We start from the raw sequence: 25915 nt of genomic DNA on the forward strand, positions 1-25915 counted from the left end.
AATAATAAAAAAAAAGAATGTGCCTCTAAATATAAAGTGAATGGGTCCCATTGCCAACCTTCTGGTGGACAAGAGACCCTGTGCTTTCCCTAGGGGAGGGTCTACCACTGAGCTATGTCTGGGGTGGTGGCCAACATGCACACCAGCCCCCGGCAGGGGAGGAGCTGGCTTGGGGGCTGGGGGCGGGTACAGGTGAGTGGAGCCAGACACACTCCTTGGCTCTGAGGCTGTGTGGGCGCCAAAGCAGGGCTGGCCTGGGTTGGGCCAGTGCTTGCTCCTGAGGAACGCTTTTGGAACTTTTGAGTGTTGGGCAGCTCCACAGGGTTCAGGTCAAATGCTTGTGCCCTGGCTCAGCGTCCAGTTCTTAGGGACACGGAGGTTTCAGGTGGTGCAGTGGTTGAAGCCCTTGACTGCTAACTTGAGTCGATGGTTCGAGCGCACCAACTCATTTGAGGGACAGCGACTCTGTCCTCCGGAGTCCTTAAGGGTCCACTCCAGTGTAACCACAATGGGTTAGGTTATAGCCTCCAGGCAAACACTTTTGAAAACAGTCCTGCTTTTGGAATGATTTTAAAGATGCAGAAAGTTGCCAAGAAAGGTCAGAGCGTCTGCTGTCTCCCTGGCCAGCCTCCCCTGACAGAGCGTCTCAGGACACCAGGCTGCCACTCAGCGTAGTGCTGGGCTGGGGTTGCAAAATTCTGCTGCCTTTTGTTCCCTGGCTTTACCTCCCTTGCTGTTCCCACTCCTCAGCTCATCCTCGGCTCTTGACCTCCTGCTCTGGACACACTCTGGACACACGATGGCACTGCAGGGATGGGCTTGGGGAGACTCCCCCACTGAGGTGTCCTTGTAATTGTTAGGTGCCGATGAGTGGGTCCCACCTCCCAGAGACCCCATGCATGACAGAAGAAAACACCGCCGGGGCCTGTGCTGCCAGTTGAGCCCCTGTAGCCACCACTGCGCCGTTGTCTACAGCACGGGAGACAAAGTCTCGCCCTTCTCTACTCTAAGCAGCATTCTGGCTGTACTTCTTCCAAGACAGCTCTGTTTGTCGATCTGGTGGCCCATGGGACATTTCACCAACTCTATCATTCAAAGGCCTCTGTTCTTGCAGCTTTTGTTAGTCAGGGTCCAGCTTTCGCCTGCAGGTGAGGTGACTCAAAACACCTTGGTGTCCCAGTGTGTCCTCTCGGGTACTTCACACCCCCACAGCCAGGCCTTAGTGACTTACCACCATCCCCACGGCCCCACTCTGCTCTCACACTTGCTGTGTGCGTGCTGTAGACTCTGGGTGGTAGTGTGGGCGTGTGATCACCCTGCCAGGGCCTGCAGACCCCTGACTCACACTGGTTACACTTACTGACCTACAGATGACCTTCCTGTCCTGCCTTCCCGGGGTCCTTCCTCCCTGACTCTGCTGTCCTTGGGAGCTTGGGGATGAGGTGCAGCGAATGCAGCTCCTGCTCGGTGGCGGCTTTGGGTGGGCCTTGGCTCAGGTTCAGGGTCTGCCTGTGTTCCCTTCAGGCCGTGAGGCTCTTTCTGGGCCAAGACACCGAGGAACCTGCCCAGACTGAAGATGGGCGCTGCTGGTCCCTCTCCACCATAGCCTGCAGGTCATCTTAGGATGGGCAGGGATTTGGAGGGGCCGGGGACGAGGGGAAAGGAAAAGGTTATGCAGATGGCGGGCAGCCTTGTTGCCTTTGACATCGTGGGACCTGCACTCTTGAGAGGGCTCCTGGGTCTCTGGATGCAGTGACACAGGGTATTGGGGTGCCTCGCTGCTCCCCTCCTTCCTTCCTGCAACCACTGTGGGCTGCTGGCCTGTGAGGCTGGCTCTGCTCTTGTTGGCTGTATGTGGTGGTTGCTAGGTCCCCATTGTTGGGTACCCGCTGTTGTGTGTGCTTGTTATGGGGGCTCTTACTTGGTGCTTTTGGTGTCTGCTGCTGTTGTCAGGTGCTGGTGAGTGGGTTCTGACTCAGAGGGACCCTGCCTGGTACTGCAGTCCTGGTATCAGTCAGGATGGGTGACCTGGAGGTGGCTAATGGGGTGGACAGGGTCTCAGTAAGCAGCCTTGGGTCAGGGAGTGCCGGGAGAGGGCAGCTGCCAGGTGGTTTTCAGGCGGGTGGGGACCCACAAGATGCTGAAGACAGTCCAGCTTTGCTAGGTGCCAGACACTGGTAGCTTTCCTCAGAGAGGCACTGTGGTCACTTATTTCTGTGAGGAAGCAAACCAGGGCTGAGGCCCCGTTGCCTCTTCTCCAAGGTTAGAAATCTGAGGGGACAGAGCCCATGGGGGCAGGCCACCTGATGAAGCACTGAGGAAGAAGAGGAGAAAGAGCTAGGGTTGGCCTGTTTGGGGGAAGGGTAGGTGACAGGTTCTGAGGGTTCCCAGCACACAGACATGGCTGTCCTTGAAGGGGGAGTAGGAAGGAAGATGAGGTGGTGGTGGGTGGGGGTGAGAGGTGCATGGATCCAGGGCGTGCCCCCAGAGGAGATCCTTGAGTCTGGGCTGGCTTTGACCTTCCAGTCTAGAGGTCCCAGGTGCCCTGTAAGGAGCGGGGCTTCCCCTAGGCAGATAGGGGTTCCTGGGTCTTAGCTGGATGGCAGTGAACAGCAGGATGCAGGCCATTCTGGGAGAGAGTGGGTGTGTCAGAGTGCGATTATGATGTAGGGGCCAGAGTCCTGCCTTCCTGTCCTCAGCAACTTGAAACTGGTAAAGTAGTGATTTCAGCCACCCAGAAGGCAGGCGCAGTGTGCGCTCCCACCTAGATGCCACAGAGCTCTCCGTGTGTGCCAGGCTGGCTGTGAGGTGGCCCCTCACAGGGATGTGGGCTCTAGATGGGGGTAACTAACCTTGAGGGGTTGCTGTGTTTCAGACTTGGCCCCAGGGTGATGGAAAGCAGAAAGAACAGGTTCCCCTGGGCCCCTGGTGGGGAAGCCTACCGGCTGCTCTCACACTCGGGTGCTGAACTTGTGGACAGATGGTGTTCACGTGTGCCTGTCACCAGTGTCCATGAGGTCTCAGTGGTTCTGGGTGGGTGGCCTCTCCTGAATCCTGACCCAGGCACCCAGTTGGGTCTCCCTTTGTCCTGGGTAGCCAGCATTCAGCAGTCACGGCTCAGGGAGCAGGAACGGTGCACAGAGACTCCGTCTTTAAGTGGTCGTGTTGTTGTCAGGGACCGCCCGGTACAACAGAAGGAGGCACCGCCTGGTCCTGCGCCATCCTCAACAGCCGTTCCGTCTGAGCCCATCGGTGCAGCCACTGTGCGAGTCCATCTTGTGAGGTCTTCCTCTTTCTCACTTCCCTTCTACTTTACCCAGCACGATGTCTTTCTCCAGAGAGTGGCCTTCCCCAAGCACCTGCGATGAAGTCTCACAGCCCTCACCTCTAAGGAACACTCTGGGTGTACTTCTTCCAAGACAGATGGATTGTTTTTCTGGAGCTCCGTGGGACCTGTAATATTCTTCACCAACATTGTCATTCAAATGTACCCCTTCTTCCTTTGGCTTCCTTCGTCAGGGTCCAGCTTTCACATGTGTATAAGGCAGTTGATACTGCCTTGGCTTGTGTCAGGTGCACCTCAGTTCTCAAAGGATTCACAGGGAGCCTTTAAGGAATGTAAAGGACCGTAGGAAATTGTATGACTTCAGGGAAGGAGAAACAGGCCTCACTTAGTCATTAGATGTCCTCAGTGTTGGGCCTGAGGAGTGGCCCCTCCTGGTCACTGCAGGCAGACTGCCTCCAGTCCTCCTTTGTGCCAGGCGAGCATCCGTACTGGCCGTCTTCCTGTTGCTGTTGGTGGACACGTGGGCTGAGTGTTGCCAAGTCATTTCTTAATGGGTGTTTTTCTGATCTGCAGTTTCATTGTCTTGGCTGAGTGCCTAGTAGGGGATTTGCCATGGCGGGAGGGCGTGGCTGAGGAAGCAGCGTCGGTCCTGCTCAGAGCTCAGCACTGGCCTTGGGCACATTGTGGGCAAGCACCGGTCAGTTCACTCAGCTGTGGTCACTATAGACATCCTCTTTGGCTCTGTGGCTCTGACCCTAGCTGCAGGAACACCCCATGAAGCCAGCCAGGCTAGCCCCTGTGTGCAGAGCCAAGCTGCTGGGAGGCAGACGGAAGTTGGCTGACACATTGCTTCTGCTGTGACCTTTGGGAAGCAGGTCAGTGCCCAGGGTAGCTCTGGGGTGACCGGGACAGTTAGGAAGGGTCATTGGAACCCTGGTCACGACATGGACTACGACGTTGACTCAGCAGGCTGGCAACCTGCCCTGTGCTTTGGTCTGCTTAAATGGGTGTGGGCTGGGGCAGTCGGGATGGATGAGGACCCGTGTCACACCGCCACCCAGAGCGGGGCCAGCTATAGACACACTGGCTGGTAGCATGGGAACCTGGGCAACTGCTATGCTGTCAAGTGCTGGGCCCAGCCTGTGCTGTGGCCACAGCTCACACTGGAGGCAGGGTGACCTGTTGCTCCTGTCTGAGGTGGGGCAGGTGGGTGTGAGCTGAGGCTTAGGAAGCCCTCCAAACTGTTGGGGGCTAGATGCGTGCTGGTGGAGTTGGCTTTCTCACTGCTGGGTGGGTGGCTGCGCCTGGCTGTGTGGGGCCTTTGTGAGTGGGGGCCTGGTGGGTTCGAGAGTGGCGTCACTCTGGGGGTGCTGGCTTGGTGCCCAGGGACAGCTAGGCTCTGGTTATGCACTGAGACTTTCCCTGCTGTGATTGGTCAGCCAGGCCCTCTCTGTCACCTTGGCCCTTCCTGTTACCTTGGGTTCACGGGCTCCTCCAGCAGCCTGTGCCCAAAAGGATGGCACTCACCAGCTAGCACACAGCCTTTGGGAAGAGTGGGCTTTGTCTGGGATGCCCTCAGGATCTTGGCTGTGTGTGTGTACTCTGTGTTGTGTCACTGACTGGACCTGCCCCTGCCTGGAAGAGGGTTTAGGTGACTTATGCCTGGTCAGCCAGTGGGCGGCAGGCAGGCAGGCACCTCTGGGCAGCTGTTGCTGGCAAAAGCCCGTTTGGGTAGCTCTTCCTCGTTGGTGGCAGGGAACTGGGTTCTCCTGAGCAAGACAGGTGTTACCAGGGTGGCTGTGATGTGCCCACCCTGGCTCTTGAGCTGTCCAGCTCCTCCCCACTTGGGCGTCTTTGCCCCGTGCAGATCTTGACTGAGCTGGCACTTACTTGACACTTAGTCTAAAGATGGACAGGAGGCAGCAGTTGCAGTGTGAGGGGGTGGGCAGGGGGTGTAAGTCACTTCCCTGTTCAGTCTTGTGAGCCATGGGTTTCCAGGGTACTTTGAAAGCTGAGGGGCAGGGCCATCCAACAGAGGCCCTCTGAAACATCTCTGAGAAGCATGCTGACATGAAGCGACAGAATGGGGTGAGAATTGGAAAGTGGGGTGCCCTCCTGCAGACACAGGCCATGACCTTGGACCCCAGGAGTGAGGGTGTCCCCTGCTGGAGGTGAGCTTCTGGAACCTGCTGTGCGTTCTTGTAGCACTGGCTTCCGAGGGGAAGTGAGGAGGAAGCCGCGGTCACTGGAGGAGGCGGGGCTGGTTTGTGGGATCTAATTCTGAAGGCGGCCTCTGTGGCTGCTTGTTTTCCGTTGGCCCCAGTTCATTTGCATCTGTAATCTGTCCCCTTCCCCTCAGCAGTGTCAATATTGGATTCTGGGCTGTTGTAAGGAGCTCAGCTGGGGCTTGATGGGCTTTTGATGTCTATGGCGTTGCCTCCAGAGTTCCTAGTCAAGAGGCTAACGCTGCAAACCGAGGGAGCCCTGCTGCACCTCCCAGCGTAATAGCCAGCACAGACTCGTCGAGCGGGCGCGGCCAATTGCCGGGAGAAGGTCTCAGAAACGCAGCCCAGAGCCCAGAGAGATGCCGCCCCACCTGCACCGGGAAGGCTCTCGCGAGGAACAAGACCATGACAGTGTCGCTAAAGCTGTGTGGACGTGGAGCCCTTGTCCATTGCTGGTGGCAGCAGTGTACGGCTTCTTCTATGCCTAGGACACACTCATACCAGCAGCCAGAAGGTGGTAGCCACCCAAGTGTCCAGCATGGTAGGGGTCAGCGAAATGTGGCTGGTTCCCTAGGACACAGGGGACCCTGATGTCTGCTGATGGGTGGTCAGGTCATAAGGCAGCTGTGCTTTGCTCTCATGGATGTGGGCCCTTTCAGGTGGGCAGATGCCTAGGGACCAACAGTGGTCAGCGGGGACCGGGCCGGGTGGGAGGGGAAGAGGGACGGTGGCGTAGAGAATGCTGCCTCTATCACCGATTGTGCACGGAAACCTGGCTGGCATGGAAAATGAGATACAAGTCTAGTTTGTGGCATCTCCTTCAGGGTTAGGAGTGTGCTGTCTGGGCTCACACACAGTCCAGGAGCAGGCTGCTTGTCTTCTCTGAGCATCTCTGGAGGTCTCAGCACCAGGCGTCCCCAGGATCTCAGAGGGTCTCAGTGCAGGGACCTGGGTCCAGTGGTCATTCTGGTTATTTTTTCTTGGGGCAGTAGATCCCTTTCCAGGAATTCCTCTGTTCCATGGTGTCTGTAGAAAGCACCTGCTTACACACAGGCTGGAATTAAAGGGGATTTGGAAGTCAGTTCTGTGCCAGAAATTAAGGACTCTGATGCCTGGGCCTGTCCCACCCTGAGAGCCACTGGGGGCCTCTCACACACACATAGGCTTGTGCACACATGAGTAGACGACAGGGCCAGCACATGTGCTGACCAGGGAAGCTGGTAGATGCGTGGAGTTAGGGGATGACACGGTGGCCCCACCTTCCCAGAGGTGCCACAGTGCTGCTCCAGCAGCTTTGCAGCGCTCCTTAACTTCTGCATGTTTGTCAGTCCCCACAGCAGCCTCGTGAGAGGGACAGACCAGAAGCCCGGGCTTGGGCGCTCACTGCACTTGTTACGTTGATGTCTGTCTGCAGGACTGTGCGGTGCCCATGGGCTCCAGGGAAGGGAAGGTGGATCTGGGCCCTGTTCTCGGTTTTCCTAGATGCTAACGACCTGGTAGCTGGTTGGTCTCTGGCTGAAGGGAGTGCCTTCTCATTGGGCAGGGGGGGTGGGGGGCCTCTCTGGCTCCCCTTAGGCCTATGTCCAGACGGAGCAGTGCTGTTAGGGGGGTGTATGTGTGTGAGGGGATGGACAACACTGCTTTACACCTGCTTTGGGCTTGGAGGGCTTTGTGCCTAGGTGGTAGCTTGGATTGTGGTCAGGCCAGGACTTGCAGGGTCCTGAGGAAGAGGAAGAAAGGCCACCTGTGGGCAAGCCCCTACTTCTAACCCCAGGCCACAGGCTGCCCCATGTGGCCCAAACATTTGAGACTGCAGTCCTGGTGGCACACTCATGGCCTGGGGGAAGGACTGGAGCCGTGGGCCCCACTGGTGTCCAGGGTGGTTCTCAGGGTCCTTCAGGGGCTCTCCTCCCTGGTTCCTGGCACCTTCCACGTGTGGGCTGCACCAGGGACCTGCTTGCACGTATAACCCCTCTGTCCAGACCTGAGGTCAAGAAGGTGGAACCTGAACCTTTGCTCTCACGAGGAGGTGCTCAGGCTCATTAGCATTCTGTTGGCACCCCTCAGCACACAGCAGGGTCTTCTCCAGCCATTGTGTGGATTCACCCACAAGGCCTGTCCAGCACAGGACCACCGGGGCACTGAGGGGCTGGGTGGGGAGAGGAGACTTCCCTGGAACCGCCACTGTGCACGCTCTGTGATACCACCACTCTGCACGCTGGTCTGATGCCCACCACATCCCACCTGCTGTCAGTTTCACCTGAGGGGGTGTGGTGGGCGAGTCTGCCCCACAGGGACAGGCTTGGTTTGTGATTCTGGGTGCCTGGAGCAAGCAGCTTTGAAGGGGTGTCTAAAGGAACCTCAGCTCCTGTGAGGACTAGGATCCCAAACGTATCACCCTTTGTCAGAGAAGAAGGGACTCGGTGCTCCCCAGGCAGTGATCACCATTTATACCCATCCCGTCATTCAGGAGCACATGCAGGGTCTGCTCTGGAGCATTCCAGCGTCCACTTTGGGCATGTGTGGATGGGAGTGTGCACACGTGGCACACTGTGTGATGGGCTCATGTGACAAGAAAAGGGTGTGTGAGATATCATCTGTGGTCGCTGCTTCAGAATCCTGCGCTTCCTCCCACACCTGGCTGGTGGGAGGTTGATTTTAGAATGGCCTTTCTTTCTGATAGTGGGCATGATGAGCATTAGGCAAGGGGGCCCTTCCTGTTGTGGGTGCGTGTGAGTGCTGGGTGAGGGTGTCTCTTCTGCGATGGGTGTGCATGCTGGGGGAGGAGGAGGCCTTTTCCGCTGTGAGTGTGTGGAAGCTCTAATGAGCACATGGTCTGGGTGCCATGCCCACCGTGCCCCCAACCAGTGTGCAGCCCACTCTGACTGCTCTCCCTGCCCTCCCCATGGGCCCTGGCAGCCAACACCCCTTCCCCCCCAGCTCAGTCTTCTTGGGTAACTGCAGTAGCCACAGGGTGAGTGGACTCCCTCCCCTTCAGGAGCCCACCAGAGGGAGGGTGTTCTTAGGGGGTTGACACACCCACAGAAGTTACCTGGACCCCCCTCTGATGTTTGGGGCTGGGGCCAGATGCAGACCTGGCCTGCTGACCAAGGTGGCCTGAAGACAGTGGCCCCTGAGCTTTGAGAGGGAAGGGTGACAGGCCAGGTGTGTGCAAACATGTCTGTTACCCCCTGGTGATCTGAGATGCCCTCAGGGTCCCAGTCGTTGGTCCTGACCAGTGGGCATGGCCCCGTCAGCTCCATGAGCAACAGCCACAGTATGGCCTGTTGGGTTTGGGGTATGTGCATTGCCAGAGCGGAGCTTGGGGTCGTCAGGCTTGAGGACAGGCGGAACCCCATCCCTCCCATCACTAAGCGTTGGCATTGGTGGGGTACGGTCCTGTCAGTGGTGGGAGGAAGCTGGGCAGCTTGATCTTCGTGCAGCTCCGGACATCCGTACCAGGACTCCCTTCTTGACAGGTTTTTTCCCCCCTGATGGGAGGTTTCCCTGATGGGAATTGTAATCACCTCCTCTGAGATGAAGATTCTCCTTTAGTCCCATGCTACCACTGCCTTCTGGGATCCAGGTCATGCCTGGCTCCCAGGTCCCCAGTGCCCTCCCTACCCTGTGAGTCCAGATTGATCCATTAAAAACATAGCATGAAAGAAAGGTGCGTAACCCCACTGCCTTTGTCACTGCCTTTCATTTTGGGCTACTCTGCAGCCTCTTCCTCCCTGGACATGTTTGTCATGGTTTTACTGCACGGCCATGGGCTGTCCCTTCATTTACATGTAGGTTTCGCTGCTTAAGTGGCAGTTTCACACAGAGGGGAGAGGTGCATGCAGCACTCAGCGGCCCCTCAGCCCAGGCCTGCCCCTGCCTGTAAGGCTCTATGTTTCCAATGCTTTTGCTCTCCTTGTCAGGGCTGCCTGCTGTGCCGCTGGCCGCCCACTGCAGCATGCCCTCTCTCGTCTTGGGTGCTCCTGTGATTCCCTGTGGTCAGAAGATGACGGCTCCTAAGGGGTTTGGAACACAGAATATGGGACTCTTTAACCTGGCCCCAGTTACTGACCACCCAGATCTGTGAAAGACTGTGCTGGGCACATGGGCACACGTGGCTAACGGAACTATTGCCTTGTTACCGGCTTTTCTGTAATGCCTATTATGACAAAGCTAGTCACGTGCTCCTAAAAATCCTTCAGCGCTGTTGGGTGTCTGATCAGTTCCCCCTGACTCCCGCACTCGGGTCTCTTTTTTCTCAAACCATCTTATGAGGCGTTGATTCAGACATCATACCCGCCCATAGCCATCATCTCAAACATTATTGCACACTCATTATACCTCAATTGGGGAAAAACATTTGAAGAGTGTTTTCTTCATAGTTTTCCCCCCAACAGTTTTATTGGCACAAAATTTATATATCATACAACTCAATAGTTCAATCGTTCAGTCATATCAAGAATTGTACAGTCATTACCAGATCAAATTTAGAACACCCCCCCCATGGTTAAATGGCCTTTCAAATGAGCTGTCCAATCACAATCAGTTCATTGTTTACTCCCCAAATCTCCCTTCCTATCACCCACCCCCACCCCTACAGCCCCTATAAGCCTTTGTTTTGTATCAGTCATTATCACTACGCGTCCATTCATCCTGTGCGTCACAAACTGGGAACCCCAACAAACAATGAAAACAAAATAGAAATAAGGTGGTAAGGGTAAAATAATAATATAAAGATACAAATACAAATACTGAGTAAGAAAGTAAAAACCTGTTAGATTTCTCCGGGTGGGAAATACCTCAGTCCTTGGCTTTGTGCACGAGAAAATTCACACCAAAGCCTGCAGTTTCAAGCATTACAGTAAACTGAACAGGAGAGAGAGAGAGAGAGAGAGAGAGAGAATGGGGCACAGTGGCCAGAGGTGCAGGACCTCAGCCTGGCTGCGCTGAACTGTGTATCGAAGATACTGGTTAAACCCATTGGCTGAATTAAATTCACCTGGCCTAGATGAGCCAATCCAGGTGTACTACCCACCTAGGTGTGGATCACCCCTCCGGCTCAGAGCCTGAATGTAAGCATGCCCTCCAGCCCCTGTGGCTGACTGGGCTCACCTGATTCTCTGCAGCAACCTCCTGTAGGGTGCCTTGGCACAGAGGGACAACTCACCATATATCTCGCTACCTAACAGCAGACCCTCATCAATATTTAAAAAGCCAGGAAAGAAATTTTTGTCATGCAAACAAACAGTAGAACCAAACAGAAACACACACACACACACGCGCGCGCGAAAAAAAGAAAAGCCACAAGCAGAAAAGCAAAAACCCATATGAGCAAAGGCGTGCCTTGTTGATAACCTCCACCCCCCAAGTCGATTGCACTATTATCATCTTCAGTTTTCCCAATGCCCCACTCGAGGGGATCGAACAACAGTATTATATGAAGATAAATTGGATTGTGTAAGATATGGCAAAAAGAAGAAGGAAACAAACGGGTTGGGGGCCGGAGGGAGGGGATAAAGGGGATCTGATACGGAGTTGAAGAAGAAAGGAAATGTTTTGAAACTGATTGTGGTAGCAATTGTACAACACCGGTGCGATTAAACTATGGAATGTTATATCTGTAAGCGCTTCCAATAAAATGATGTTGTGCCCCTGCCAATGGCCCAGCTCTCCAGACACTATCCGTATGAGGAGTCTTTATGAGCACAGCTCCACCTGAGCTGGATCCCATGAGTTTTTGCCCAACACGGTTTGCTCTCCCCTTCGATTGGCTCTGTTGACCCTAAATATGGGAATTGATGCAAGGCGGTGGGGTGGGGGGTCGGCTTCTGGATTAATTCTTCTCAGTGCAGATCCCTGCTCAATTGATCAGAACTTGTGCCACTGCAAGATGAGCATTGTGGTACTGCATATATGGTGGTCCTGGGTGTTTTCATTGGACACCCACCAAGCCAGGGGTTCCCCCAAGGTCCAATGACTACCACTTTCACAGGCCTGGGGCGGCACTGTGCGTCCTCCCATCCAAGTACCCCAGTCCTTAGTCCAAGGGTGCAGGCAGCTTTGAGGTAGGACTTAGTTCATTCAGCGGGGCCTGGATGTAAAGCTCTTCTGGTGTGGCCCCTGTGCCATGCCCTGCTGCAGCCAGGTCAGCTTCCATGCTCATCCTGGTGCTCCATCCATGGCGTGGTTCACCAAAGGCTGAGTAGAAACATGTTCCTCATGTCTACCCAGGAGCACAAAATCGGGCCTATCTCTACACTCATTGTTTAATATCCCTTTCAGCGTCTCCTTCACAAAGTAGATGGTCCCCTCTCCTGGTCTTGGCTTGAATTTCCAGCAAGCTTCTCTTTCCACTGATTTGCACCAGCCTTGTTTGGATGTTGTTTAGCCTTAATTCCTCCCTCTTAAAGGAGTGACCCCAGGCAATGTGGGGTCTCCTCTTTCATGTTAGCTCTTGTGAAGTGCGCCAAAGGGAGAGGATGTGCACTTGGGTTTGTACCTGGCCGCCGGTGGAGTGATAGGTGTGGCCCGCTGCCTGTGGCTGCAGTCCAATGAGCTGGCCACTTGGTTGGGCTGGGCCCAGTGAGCCAGCCTTTTGGGTGCCTCGAGCTGGAGCTCCCCTTCTGCTCCAGTGACTTCTGTGTGGCATTGGACATGCCGTGTAGAAAGGGCACCTTAGGGTTTTCAGGACTGTGACCTTTAGAGGCAGATCGCCCCTCTTAGCTTCAGGCTGGCAAGCCGGCCCTGAGTAGAAGGGCCTGGATGCCCTGGGGTGCCCAGAATCCCACTGGCCAGGGCACGAGGTGAGTGATAACCTCGTGAGCACCCTCTGGCATCTCAGCCACACAGGATAATTCTTCGTGCAACTGTGGGGCTGACTGCAGCATTCCTGCTGCAGCCTGGCTATGGCCAGCCTTTCCTGGTGCCCACCTACTTCTCCAGCTGTCCATGAGCTGTCTCTGCTGACCGTTGCCTGTAGTTGGAGGACTGCCCTGGGGCCCTGGCCTGCCCACGCCAGTGCATTTTGGTCTGTGGATTGATGCCCTGTTCGCCCCTCCTGGACTGCTTGCAACGTGCCTCTGGCTGCCGTAAAATGGCTTTGAACACCAAACACACTCTAGTCTCTTGCCCATGAGAGCACTTGGGTAACTTTCTGTTGCCTGTGTCTTTATTAGAAGTTCTGATTGAGTTATGACGCCTTCTAGTGTGGTTTTATCTTTAAGATGCTGAGTCCTGTTTGGGCTCCTCTGGGTCCTTGGAATTTCCAGAGTGGTCTCAAGATCAGCTTGTCAATTGTTGCTGGGAGTCAGGCACTGGGAGACTTGGGTGTGTGGTCAGTAGCTTGGTGCTGAATAAATTCTTACCTAAATTGTTAACCAGTTATTCTGTCTTGTTGCAGAAGGGGGGGAATGGGTAAAGTGTTGGGCTACTAACTGCAGGGTCTCAGTTCAAGCCTACTGACTGTACTTTAAGAAAGATAGGTGAGGCAGTCTGCTCCCATGAAGATCGCAGCCTCGGAGACTGGGAGGTGGTCCTGCTCTGTCCTGCGGGATCGCTGACTGGCTTGGAGACCCTGGAGGGAGGGCAATTTGCTCTGTTGTGCGGGGTTACTGGGTGGAGGAGCTTGGTTCTCAGTTGGTTCTTTTAAGAAACTACCTTCTTATCAGCTGTGGTTGGCTGTGTGGTGATCCTGCCATCACACCAAGTCCTGAGGGATCTTTAGCCCTGATACCCAGCAGTGGACAGATGGTCAGGTGGGAGGGGCCAGAGCCTCCTGCAGTGGCATGGACACAGGGGTAAGCCCCTGGATAGGAGAGCTTTGGTCTTGGTGGGCTGTAGGATGGGACCATGGGGATTCCCAGGAGGCTTTGGTCTTGGTGGGCTGTAGGATGGGACCATGGGGATTCCCAGGGGCCCTCCCAGTGGGGGCTTGCCTGTGGCCAGGTTCCTCGAGGGGCTCTCATCCGGCCACCTGTCCCTGTGCCCGCAGTATGATGCCGTCCCCATCCAGTCCAGCGTGGTGCTATGTTCCTGCCCGCCCCCATCCATGGTGAGGAGTTCGAGCGATGCTGGCAGTGCCCCTGGCTTCTCCAGCGGTGGTGGCAGTGGCAGGCAGGGGCCTAGCATGGACAGCACGGCATCTGAGGCCCGGCCTAGCACTGGCACCCTCCCGCACACTGCCCCACCACAAGCCCAGCCTCGCAAGAAGCGGCCTGAGGACTTCAAATTCGGGAAGATCCTCGGTGAAGGCTCCTTTTCCACAGTGAGTACTGGCAGGCTGGGCACGGGGGTAGGTGGGGGGCGGGGGGGGGGTGTCGCGGGGAGACAGGACACAGCTTTCGGGGGTCCTGTCCTGTAGGCAGCTGGAACTTCAGCCCCGGGGGCTGTTGGTCACAACTGTTGTCTGCTACATGATGTCCTGCCAGGCATTGCAGGGCTGTGTTGGGAGGGGAAAGGGGTCCCCTGCCCCTTAGGTTGAGAGTGAGCATATATGCGCCTTTTCCTTCCCAGCCCTCTGGTCGCCCTCCATGATCTGTGCTGTTTCTCTGCTCTTGCCAAGACTAGGTAGTGGGCCGGGGGCGGGGCTTGACGTGATGGGGTACCCCAGCTCTCCACTACTCAGGCTTGTGTCTGTGGCTTCACCAGCAGTCTGGTCTGCCTTGGCGCACTCTCCTTCTGTAAAGGGAAGAAATGGCGGTGAAGCCTCCCTGATGCCCGCTCCACCCTGAACAAGGTCTGTGTAGAGTAGGATCGCTGCCATTGCCAGCACGCTAATGATTGCTGTTTGAAATTTGTTCTGCCCTTTTCGACATTTATGAATGATTTCAAAGTAGAAGGAAGAATGTGAACATTATAGCACACCCATGTTCTCAGCATCCTCTTTTAATTAACATTAGGTTTTGCTCCTGTAAGATGTTTAAGGTGCCTGCCACTTTGGTCTGAGTGGCTCCTAGATGATGAGCCTTGGGGTGCTCCCCCACCACCACCACCAAGAGAAGCCCCTAGGTCATGGGCAGAGCAGAGTTGCTCTGAGCAGCTGGGCCAGAGGTGGGCTTCCCTCTCCTCACCTCACTCTGCCAGCTGCTCCCTGGGTCTCCACGATCATGGTGGTGAGGTGGCAGTACCTTTCTCTCTTAGATTTGTTGCTCCAGCACCTTGGTGTCCCCTAGTCCCGGAATGGAGGCCACCAGGGATTTGACTTAAAGGGTGGGACTCGGCAATTACTGCGAGTGGGATCCTTGCTGAAGGCCTGAGATCAGGCCTGTTGTCAGCGGCTACGCCATTACCCCCTCTGCCCGCTGCCTTCCACAGGGACCCAAGAAGCACTGCCTTCCTTCATGGCTGTGTCTGCCCTGTTGCTCCATCCAAACTAGTGCAGCAACCTCGGCAGAAGTAGCGCCCTGGAGAAGGCCACCCCGATCCCCACTATCTTCTGGAAAGATCTCTGGATCTGTCCACCTAGGCTCACACAAATAAGGCTTCACTGTCCTTCCACCACCCACCCGCCCCTTCCTGTAGTCAAGAGTCCAGGTGACTGAGCCAGAGCCAGCAGCTGGCCTTGAAGCGTCAGCTCTGTGGCTTCCAGTAGTTCCCACAGTCTCAGGACCCCCAGTGGATGAGGGGACACCATGCCAGGCAGCTTCTGTCTTGTCTGCCCAGAGGGGCTGGGCAGGCCCTGAGGTCCAGTCAGTCTGAACTTGCGGTCAGTGACAGTGCAGGGCACACACTGACCCATTCGAAGCTGGGTCAGGGTTTCATGCTCGCCACTACTGGGCAGAATCACGCGGGTGAACTATCCTCTCTTCTCTCCCTACCAGGTTGTCTTGGCCCGAGAACTGGCAACCTCAAGGGAATACGCAAGTAAGTGGGAACCCTGCCAGCCTTGTGCCCATGGGGTCCTGCTGGCCTCAGATCAGCTAAGAGTGCCCCCAGGGGCCCCATTAGATGGACGAGCCAGCTTTAGCGTTATTTGCTGCTTGCAGCAGCGTGACCAGCCCCTTCCTCCTCCTCCCCAAGTTAAGATTCTGGAGAAGCGTCACGTCATCAAGGAGAACAAGGTCCCCTACGTGACCCGGGAGCGCGATGTCATCTCCTGCCTTGACCATCCCTTCTTTGTCAAGCTCTATTTCGCCTTCCAGGACGACGAGAAGTTGTGTATCCCTAACCTCGGGCCCAGGACCCCAGGGTCTGTGCCTCCCTGAAAGTAACCCAGAAGCCTCTGGGGCAGGGGGCCCGGACGGGCATGAAGCTTTTTCTGGAGGCATGTTTCTGTGGTCTAACCTGGTGGTTGCCAGGCACTTACTACTCACTCATTTCGGTCTGTAGCTAGGGCCCCAAATTGAGGCCAAGGTAGACCGCTGGCATTTCTTTGGCCTGAGGGTGGGCTGCTTGGAGGATACCAAGTCCTCTCCGGGCCCTGGGCCACCCCGCCACCCTCCTGTGGTGATAAGTGTGTGTGTGGGGGGGTGTCTCAGTCTCTGTTGCTGAGGTTTTTCTTGCACCTCCCTCATGTCTGGGTGCTTTTTCTCCTGTCCCTGCTGTATTTCCTGTCTGGGTTCAGTCCTCTTTGGCTCTGTGACTCATGGGAGGTTCGGTGGTGGGCTCTCCTAGCCCCTAGTTTCCTGTGCCAGGGCTGTCACTACTGCCTGGAGGCATAGCTGTGAACAGGTGGGGGTCTGCATGAACCCTTACGTGAGGTGCGAGTGTGTACACGTGTCTGTGTGGTGATCGAGCCTTCAGTGATGCTCCATGTCAGGCAGAGAGCTAGACGTGCTTCGTTGAGGAAACTCAGAGTGTGAGGCTCAGATAGGGTGGGGATAGGGGTGTGGGGGGCAGGAGCCAGGAGAGCGAGGACTGAGGGGACCTCTGTGGCCAGCCTGAGCTCCCAACGGGTCAGGGTGCTGGAGCCACACGGGATTCAGTGTCTCCTGGCACTGGAGAGGGGAGGGGTGGGTGCTCGGTGACCAGGGGCTGGGTGGCCCTGGGCAAGTTTCCCTCTACCCTGGCTGCCCCTCATGGGCTGGCCCCACTGCATTGCAGCTGAAGGAGAGAGAGACAGCTGAGCCATCAGACCAGAGCTGAGTCCCAGAGCCTCTGCCCAGCCAGTGAGGAGAGGGGTTAGGGGCTGAGATACCTAGGTGCCTGGAGACAGTCCTGGTCTTCAAGGAGAGACCTACTTTTTGTCCTTTCTGCAGCCCACATGGCACCAACCTTTTCGGGCACCAGAAGTAGTGTGGGCAGGTGGGTGAGTCAAGAAATGGTTCTGGTGTGGAAGGGCACTCTTGGGGACATGCGGGGTGTCGTCGGTGCCCAGTGGTGGTGTCCTGATGGAGACCGTCCCTGGGTCTCTGTGTCTAAGGAGGACTTTCATGTGTCCTTACCCTCCAGGGGAGGTCCAACCAGGAGTGCTATGGGGTTCACACCCTGCTTCCTCAGTCTGGGCTTTGACCATGGCTGGCCATTCCTCAGGGGCTCTTGATTACCTTCCGTTTTCTCCCACTAAAAGAAAGCAGTCAATGCTGCTGCAGCTGTCCCGGTTGGTTCAGAAGCTGACGTTGCACCCCTTTCCTTAACTGCGTGCTGTCCAGATTTTGGCCTGAGTTATGCCAAGAACGGAGAACTACTAAAGTACATTCGCAAAATCGGCTCTTTCGATGAGACCTGCACCCGGTTCTACGCCGCTGAGATCGTGTCTGCTTTGGAGTACCTGCACGGCAAGGGCATTATCCACAGGTGGGGGCCAGGCTGCTAGCCACCCCGGCAGCCCTCTGTGCACCTGGGAGGGGCAGGGAGTGGACGGTAGGATGGTAGGTGGGTGGGAGGAAGGATTTGGGGTAACGACAGTAGATTGTGCACTCATTGCTGGCAGTTGTGAAGTGTGTTGGGGCATCCCCCTGGTCCCCGATGCTGTCAGACCTGCTGGCTGACTGGGGCACTCAGCTCCAATGAAGGTGCTGTGCCTTGTGGGGGATTGTGTGAAGTCATTACCATCTTTAACCTGGAAACTCACCTTCTCAGGGATCTTAAACCAGAGAACATTCTGCTGAATGAAGACATGCACATTCAGATCACGGACTTCGGCACTGCCAAGGTGCTCTCCCCTGAGAGCAAGCAAGGTATGTGCAGCTTCTCTCCCCAGGGGCCTACATAGGTAGTCCAGCCCCGACTACCCCATGGGGCACACTCAGCGTTCCTGGTCACTGGTGTGGGTGGGCCCCCCGGCTGCACAGTCACACGGCAAGTAGACACTGGTCACCACACACCCACACCCACACCCACACCTATGGCTACTTGCCCGTGGGGTGTGGTGATGGCTCCCTTACAGCAGCTGTGTCACTGAAAGCCCATGAGGCCTGACAACAAGCTGGCTTGCCCTTCAGGAGTGTGTCAGATGACTAGCCTAGGTCTGTAGGGCCCAGAGGCTGTAGGGAAGTGGGTTTCCAGGGTTGACTAGCAGATAGGACTCTTGCTGGTGAGGTTTGGGGGAAGCCAGGGAATGTCTGTGTGACTAGAGGGCAAGCCAGTGTCGGAGGAACTAGGCACTTGGCCGTCTGGCTCCCAGTTCCCCCGGTCTAGGTGTAAATGCGTGAATACGTTGGAGACTGATCTGACAGGTAAGTCTCGGAGAGCAGGATAGAGCAGCCCCAGCTTGTCTTAGCCGGAGAATCTGCCAGAGCAGGGTGGAGAAGAGTCACATACATCGAGAGAAGCCACTCTGTCCCACCTCACCCACTGGAGAGTCTTGATGGGCATGTAGGGGGTGGGATGTTGAGCTGGCCCTCCTGTATGTGCGTGGTCTCTGAGGTCACAGCCACATGCCCAGAGGCCTGTCGGCCTGTGTGTGATGACTCGTGGTGACTGTCATGCGGAAGGAGGCTGCTGGCCCAGCTCCGGAAGCATGGGCCTGTGCAAAGTCCCTTTGGCTTTTGTGAGACTTCCTGACACCTCCGGGCAAGGAGTCTGTTGGAACCCCAATGTGGACGGGCCTGACATCTGGTGCGTCACCCAGAGAGGGGCAGATGAAGCTCATGGGGCAAGAGATTTGGTCCCAAGTCTCTTCTATGGACTTTGCTAGTGAGGTCCCTGGCCCACTGCTGTCCAGTGGGAGCAGCGAGCAGGAGGGGCCAGGCCAGCCATGCTGGGGTCAGCTGTGGCCTGTGTTCATCTGCCCGAGACTGACAGTAAGCAGAAGTGTCATGGGCAATGACCGCTTCCCTTTCCTCAGAGGCCTCAGGAATCACAGTTGTGAACCGAGGGCAGCTGCTGTGTGCGAAGCTTCAGAGTGCCCGTGGGAGTTGGACTTGTTATGGGGCTGACGGCCCAGCATCCTCCTTGGGCAGCACTGGTGGTCAGGGGCCGTTCAGGAGACTCCAGCTCTGTCCGTCACTGTCACCAGCTCAGTTTCTGTGGGACTGGGACTGTGTGTCTGTGGGCAAATGAGCCTTTGTGCAAAGCCAGGCCCTGGGAATGCAGTGGGCAGCTTGCCTCTGTCCTCGAGGGTCACTGGGAATCGGGGTTGGGGGGACGGTAACTTCATGCTAACCCCTTTCAGGTGCTGCCAGACTACTTTCCAAAGTGGCCGCGCCATTTGCTCTGTCTTCTAAGTGCATCACCCCACACCCAAACCCATGTGACCAGCCTGCTGATCACATGTCACCCCTGACCCTGTCCCCTGCCCTCAGGTGGATGCCAGGTGGTGGGAGGTTTGGGCTATATCCCTGAGGATGGGGAAGTAGCCAGGTTCTGAGCCTGGTTATCCCGTCCCCTGTCCTCAGTGGGGGATGAGGTGTGAGTTCTCGTTCTCGTTCTTGCTGTCCCTCTGTCCTCCGCGTGGTTGCAGGCACAAGAGTGCCTCCCGGGGCCACCCCTGTGCTCTGACCCTCCATGCTTGGTGTGGGTGCGGAGCTCGGCCACTCTGTTGGATTCACTGGCATCTTACTGCATCACCGTGTCCAGCCCAGTAGTGTGGCACTTGGGATCGTTGTCAGAGAACAAGCATGCAGCCCCCAGCACATTGACAGTCACTGGTGATGGGGCTGTGGCTGCTGGAGGCCCAGGAGGAGGTCCTGCTGGGGAAGATGGGCCTGGGGCTTAGAAAGGGTGCTGGAGACACAGTGATGTGATCGCCTGGGCCCAGTGACTGACTGCAAGTGGCTTTTCTTCAAGGCGGATGGAAGCCTTTCTCTGCGCCAGTGTGGAGCCTGTGTGTGCGTAAACCACCAGAGCACGGTGGGGAGTTCAGAGAGGTGCTGGGGTCTCGGCCTCCTGCCATTCTTAGTCAGGGTGCCGAGCAGCTGGCCTCTGTGAAGACAACGGCACCTTTGGAAGAAGGCTTGTTTGCCAGCTGTCACGTGCAGGTGACACAAAGGCTTCGCTGATGGATGCAGGCGTGAAGCTGTCTGAAGATCAGAAGGTCATAGGTCTGCACAGACAGTACCCGTGAACGGAGGAGAGCCCCGTGCTGGCAAGGGCTCATCCTAGGTGGATCCAGTCACTGATATGGGCGGACGCAGCAGGAAGTCAAGCAGTGGGTTGCACTGGGCAGGTCTGCTGTGTAGGACCTCTTGAAAGGGTTCCCGAGCCAAGGAGCCCAGGCCGCCTCTGCTCCTGGGGAAGAGGAAGGAAGGGAAGGCCTGTGCAGCCAGCTGGGGGCCAGGAGTTGTCACTGGGCTGAGAGGAATCTGTGGGACGTGGGCTGGAGAGGGGCACAGGCACGAGCAGGTGGGTGGTTGTTAGGCACAGCTTGGGAGCTGGCTGCAGGAGCCTCAGACGAGACCCGACCACCCCCTACTGTGAGCGTGCGCCCCTGTGTGACCCTGCACCCTGTTCCTCTGTTTAGCAACACAGCTGCCTTTAGGAATGGTGTGACTTGAGGAAGCATCGTCTACTCTTCCCCTGACAGGACACCACGTGAGAACCCAGGAGGCCAACAGTAGTGATGCCAAGACCACCAGCCCTACACTCTGGGCCCTGACACCATGCGCCTGCCCCACTGCTCGCGGCACCGCGCTCCTCGCCTGCCTGCCTGCCTGCCGACTTGGGGAATGGGGTTCCTAAGGCGCAGTCCCTGCAGCAGAGTGTGGCTGAGGGTGGGGGGCGGAGCCTCCTGGTCAAGGCAGCCAGGGGATGGCTCGTACCTTGGTTTCCTGCCTTTCTCTCGTCAGGGAGCAGCACTATCCCTGGCGGGAAAGGCGCCCCTTTCACACTGCACTCCGGGACCAGGTGGTTGGGCTGGCGTCTGGTTCTGGGGTCCTGAGAATCACAGGACAACCATAGGTGATGGCCACATCACCAACTCCCCAGAGAATCGACATTTCTGTCAGGGCTTGTGGACGAGGACACTTGGTGCAGCTGCCCTGGGAGGACATGAGCTGGTGGCAGGACAGGCACTCTGTCGGCCAGGTTCTGAGCTTGGAGAGGCCTCAGCACACTGTGTGGGGATAGGTAGCCTGGGCCTCTGCATTGAGGCACCTCTGGGAGAAGACCACCTCTCTCACTTTAGGTGCCCTGCCCTCACTTCACAGGTGATGTCACCTGTCCACTGCCTGTCAGCTCTTGACCTGCAGGGCTGGACCAGGGGAGAAGGATAGGACAGTCTGGGAAGTACACACCTGGTGAGGTCAATGTGTGACTGCCCCTTTGCCCCTTCTCTTCAGCCAGGGCCAACTCGTTTGTGGGGACGGCCCAGTATGTCTCTCCAGAGCTGCTCACCGAGAAGTCTGCCTGTAAGAGGTAATGGCCCTGCCCCTCTTCCCCTCACAGGGCCCAGGCAGGAGACCCTCTTCCTGGTGGCACTTTCAAAACGTCAGGCCTGTACCTTGAGAACTGGCTCCTGTACACCCCGGCACCGGGCTGGGACAGACTCAAGTGCAGAGTGCACTGCCGTGTGTCACCCTCAGTTGGGTGCATTTAGATTTCTAGAAGGTACCAGAACCAGACAGCAGGGGCTTCCCGTGTGGGTATGAGAGCAGGGCTGTGCGGAGCTGACTATGAGCCGGTGGAACGCAGCTAGTCAGCCCGTGTGCCGCATGCGTGCTGCTCCCCAGGTGCACTCGTTGCAGAACACCTGGTCTCACGTTTGTAATCCTGGTATGTACTTAAAACTGCCACCCGTCAAGCATTATTCTAGGATCTACAGCACAGCAGGTGCTCCTAGTGCCCAGACCTCGTTTTTTGTGTGTTCATTGTCCACAGCTCTGCCCCTCGGAGACCCCGGGGTGGGATGCTAAGCTCCTCCTCCAAGCAGCCATGGGCAGACATTGGTTAGAGCCTCTGGTGTGGCGAGTTCTGTCGGGTGCAGAGGTGGCAGCCCATCCACCCTGGTCCTGGGTCTAGCGGTGACATGGGCACCCCTCTCTGAGGCCGCTGCCCTGGGCCCCAGTGTCTAGTGATGTCCACCCAATCTGTTTGGGTTCCAGGAAGTCACCGAACTTAGAGTAAAGCCGTGGGTGGGGCCTGTGGGCTGGCTATCCGGACTCTGGCCAGGGCACGGCCAGCTGTTTTATGGGACACAATGCAGTCACATGTCAGACCTTCGGGCTGGCTGTTGGGGGGATTCTGGGCAGGTCACTGGTTTCCAGGGGTGATGCTGAGGCGCGCTGGCTCACTGGGAGCGGGGCCGACTCAGCAGCATTGCTGTCTTGTGTTTCCTCCTCCCTAAAGCTCAGACCTATGGGCTCTTGGCTGCATCGTCTACCAGCTTGTGGCCGGACTCCCACCCTTCCGAGCAGGGTAAGGCTGTGTGCCCTCAGTTCCGTCAGCCTCTGGCCTTGGGTGTCCCCAGCCGGCCAGGTCAGATGCCACCGGGGGCCTGCACCACACGGGTGTGATTGTGACCTTCCCCAACCTGGCGCGTGTGTGTGCGCCCATGCGTGCACACACAGGGTGGAGGTGGGGTGGGAGGGACAGCAGCTCTGTCAGGTACCCCGCCCCCCGGCCCCCCATGACTTGGGCTCTTGCTTCACAGGAACGAGTATCTCATCTTCCAGAAGATCATTAAGCTGGAGTATGATTTCCCAGAGAAGTTCTTCCCCAAGGCCAGGGACCTTGTGGAAAAGCTCTTGGTAAATAAGTGGCTTGTCTTCTGAGGCCCCCCCGCCCCTGCAGTCCCCAGAGCCCCATGTGTTTGGTGGCATCTGGCCATGGGGAGTAGGCTACCAGGATGCCTGACCCCTTCTAAGAGAAGGGCCAACAAGCAGCGCCCCTGGGAGCGCCGTGTTGATGGCTCTGACCCAGCTGGCCCTCCATTACAGGTCCTGGACGCCACGAAGCGACTGGGCTGTGAGGAGATGGCCGGGTACGCGCCACTGAAGGCCCACTCATTCTTCGAGTCCATCACGTGGGAGGACCTGCACCAGCAGACGCCCCCGAAGCTCACGGCCTACCTGCCAGCCATGTCTGAGGATGATGAGGACTGCTATGGCAATGTAAGGCGGGCAGGTAGGCCGGGCCGGTCCCCTGCGCCCCTCCGCAGGTGTGCTAGGACTGAGGCACCATCTCTTGCTCCTACAGTATGACAACCTCCTGAGTCAGTTTGGCTGCATGCAGGTGACCTCATCCTCGTCACACTCACTAGCCTCTGCTGAGTCGGGCCGGACCCCGCGTGCGGGCAGCAGTGTCGAGCAATACATCCATGACCTGGACTCGAACTCCTTCGAGCTGGACTTGCAGTTCTCCCAGGACGAGAAGAGGCTGCTGCTGGAGAAGCAAGCGGGGGGGAATCCCTGGTATGGACGAGCACAAGTTGGGGGGCGCCCTCAGCCTGGCCTCTGGCCATGGCTGTGGCTTCTCTGATCTCAGTGGCCACTACCCTGTGGTCAGATGCCAGGTGGACTGTCCTTCTGAGTCTTGGTGAACAGGCCTCTGGCTGTCTGCCTGCTGGCCTGCCACTGCCTCCAGGGTGGCCTGCCTGGCAGCTCTCCAGCTGCCCATGAGCACCTGGCCGCAGCCTAGCTGGTGCATGCCCTGGTGTCCTTGGGGCACCCTGGCTGCTGGGCTTTGTTTCCAGAGGCATTGCTGTCTTGTCCCTTATCTTGTCCCTCACAGTTTGCATTTTGAACAGGGCTTGCTTGGGAGCCGCACAGAGGGGTGGGCATGTCTCTGGTCGACTGGTGACTTCTCTGCAGTCTGTTGCTGCAAGATGCTCTCCGGGGAGGGGTGGGTAGAAGTTGCAGGATTGCCAGCCTTGGGTGTGGTGCTGTGTGTCCCGTCATGCACTGAACCTGCAGTTGGTCCAGTATGTACCCTCTGTGCAGGCTGAGAGCTGGTTGAGGCAGGGGTATGGGTGCTGGGGTAGGAGGTACTTGGAGGGGTCAGAAGGCAGGGAGGACCTGGGGCCTAGCTTGAGCAGGAGAGCGGGCATGTGTGGGAGGAGGAAGGAGGAGGCCCAGCCATTGGGTTGGACAAAGCAGTGGGCAAGCTGGGACTCTGTGTGCGTATATGCGAACACACGCAGCATGCGAATGTGTGCACAGTCGTCCTAGATAAGCAGAGGACAGCAGCTCCAGCCCTGAATATCATTACTCTAACCCGAGGCTCCTTGGGTCACCTGCCATCTTCGTTTGAGAGATTCTGTGCCAGACCACCCCATGTTGGGGGGAGGGGATAGTGTGTCTAGGTGTATGGTGGGGGGCAGTCTGGGTGTGTGTGGGAGTGGGGGTCATGCAGGAGTCCCCTGTGTGCAGGTACATGTGTGTCCCCAAGAGATGACAGCCTTGAAAGCCAGAAGGGCGTCTCGGCTGTGGTTCGTGGACTCTTAACCGTGCATCCATCTTGGGCCTGTGGGAGGGGCTTCGTGAACTTGAAGGTGCAGTGACCCCTTCAGGTCTGGACCCTGTGAGTAGAAAAGCCCCCAGCAAGATTATGGGTGCTGGCCAGTTAGCAAACTTCCCTGGTGGACTGTATTCGGCTAGCCAAGCTGCCCAGTCTGCCCAGCTGTCCCTCTAGGGCTGACCTCCAGGCCATAGTCAGATGGCCCCTTGTCACTCAGCAGCTGGGTCTGGTCAAGAACCCAGCCCATGCAGGTCGTGCGGGCATCCACAGCACTGCTGGGAATATCTTGGTGCCCTGCCCTGCTCACCGCCCCATCCCCCCACCTGAGGATGGGTGTCCCGCCTTAGTTCTCTCATCTGTTGTAACAGAGACTCCTCATGGGTGACCAGTTCTGACCAGCAGATTCCTCTCAGCACGGGCTGGTTCTGGGAGAAGTTGGTCTCCCCTCCGCTCCTGATGTACACCCTCACAACCACTCTAGGGCAGTTCTGCTCTGTCCCGTAGGACGCCTAGGAGTTGGCTTTTTTCACTGTCTCTGCCCTGAGCGTCTGCTTTCTGTGGGTGCTCATGCCCGCTGTACCCCGTTTCAGCTATCTCCCTGTTGGCTCCTCTGGTGCTCTGGCGTGCACCTATGTAGATGGATGCAGAAAGACCAGCTGTTTTGGGGACGTGTGTGTCCCCAATCAGTCCTGTGGCATCTCTGGCTGCTGCTGATTGTCCGGCCCAGCAGCCTCCCTTGGGAGGTCTCCGTGATCTCCCGTTGAGTGGCCCCAGCACCACACTGGCCAGCTCAGTCCTGGAGCCAGGAGATGTGGTGATTTGCTGGCTTTCATTTTGCTGGCAGCTGCCTTGCTGCCTTGGCCTTGGCAGCAGCTCGTAGCCCCAATGAGACCTGCTGCTGTGGGCCCCTGTGGCAGCCTTCCTCTGAGTGGCTGAACCCGTGCACCACCAGGGAGGGCCCTCCAACAGGACTCAATCCGCGTCTGAGTGGCTGAACCCGTGCACCACCAGGGAGGGCCCTCCAACAGGACTCAATCCGCGACCACTGACCCTGGCTCCCAGAACTGAGCACAGCTGGCCTGCAGACAGACTGAGGGGGCGAAGCTGAGTGGGAATGTACTTGGACCAGTTCTGACGATCGTGGTTCTAGACCACGGGTCCTCAAACTACAGCCCGCAGGCTACATGCAGCCCACCAAGGACATTTATCTGGCCCACCCCGTGTTTTTGCCCTGTTTTTTTTACTTCAAAGTAAGATGTGCAGTGTGCATAGAAATTTGTTCATAGTTTTGTTTTTTTTTAAAACTATAGTCCGGTCCTTCAACGGGTCTGAGGGACAGTGAACTGGCCCCCTGTTTAAAAAGTTTGAGGACCCCTGTTCTAGATTGATCCTTAGACTCTGAGACTCAAGGGGGACTCCAGCTTGGGCGGGTGGGGAGTATAGAACAGTAGTCTAGGGTGCCTGCTTGTCGGAGCTGCCCTGTCCTGTCTACAGGGACAAGTGCGAGTGGTTCCAGTCCCGTTCAAGTCCTGATTCATGGACAGAAGGGGGTGATGCTCCGAGCCGCGGTGCTGGGCCAGACTCCAATGGGAGACTTGTAGGGCGTGGGCTTCACAGGGAGGCACATCCACTG

The 25915-nt window shown here is 57.0% G+C and overlaps 1 protein-coding gene across 1 annotated transcript in view; it reads left to right on the forward strand.

The window, feature by feature from the left end:
• The first annotated feature begins 13408 nt into the window (after positions 1-13408).
• PDPK1 (3-phosphoinositide dependent protein kinase 1) overlaps positions 13409-25915 on the forward strand; it is a 16338-nt gene continuing 3831 nt past the window's right edge. The window contains exons 1-10 of the mRNA XM_004705810.2: positions 13409-13774; positions 15330-15372; positions 15529-15666; positions 17100-17244; positions 17530-17627; positions 21168-21243; positions 22174-22242; positions 22478-22574; positions 22764-22937; positions 23023-23237. Coding sequence (XP_004705867.2) covers positions 13409-13774; positions 15330-15372; positions 15529-15666; positions 17100-17244; positions 17530-17627; positions 21168-21243; positions 22174-22242; positions 22478-22574; positions 22764-22937; positions 23023-23237 — 1421 coding nt within the window. The remainder of the gene's footprint in view (positions 13775-15329; positions 15373-15528; positions 15667-17099; positions 17245-17529; positions 17628-21167; positions 21244-22173; positions 22243-22477; positions 22575-22763; positions 22938-23022; positions 23238-25915) is intronic.

Source organism: Echinops telfairi, unplaced genomic scaffold, assembly GCF_000313985.2.
Source record: "Echinops telfairi isolate 266 unplaced genomic scaffold, ASM31398v2 ScPeMD7_5;HRSCAF=22, whole genome shotgun sequence".
In the NCBI taxonomy this organism is placed as follows: domain Eukaryota; kingdom Metazoa; phylum Chordata; class Mammalia; order Afrosoricida; family Tenrecidae; genus Echinops; species Echinops telfairi.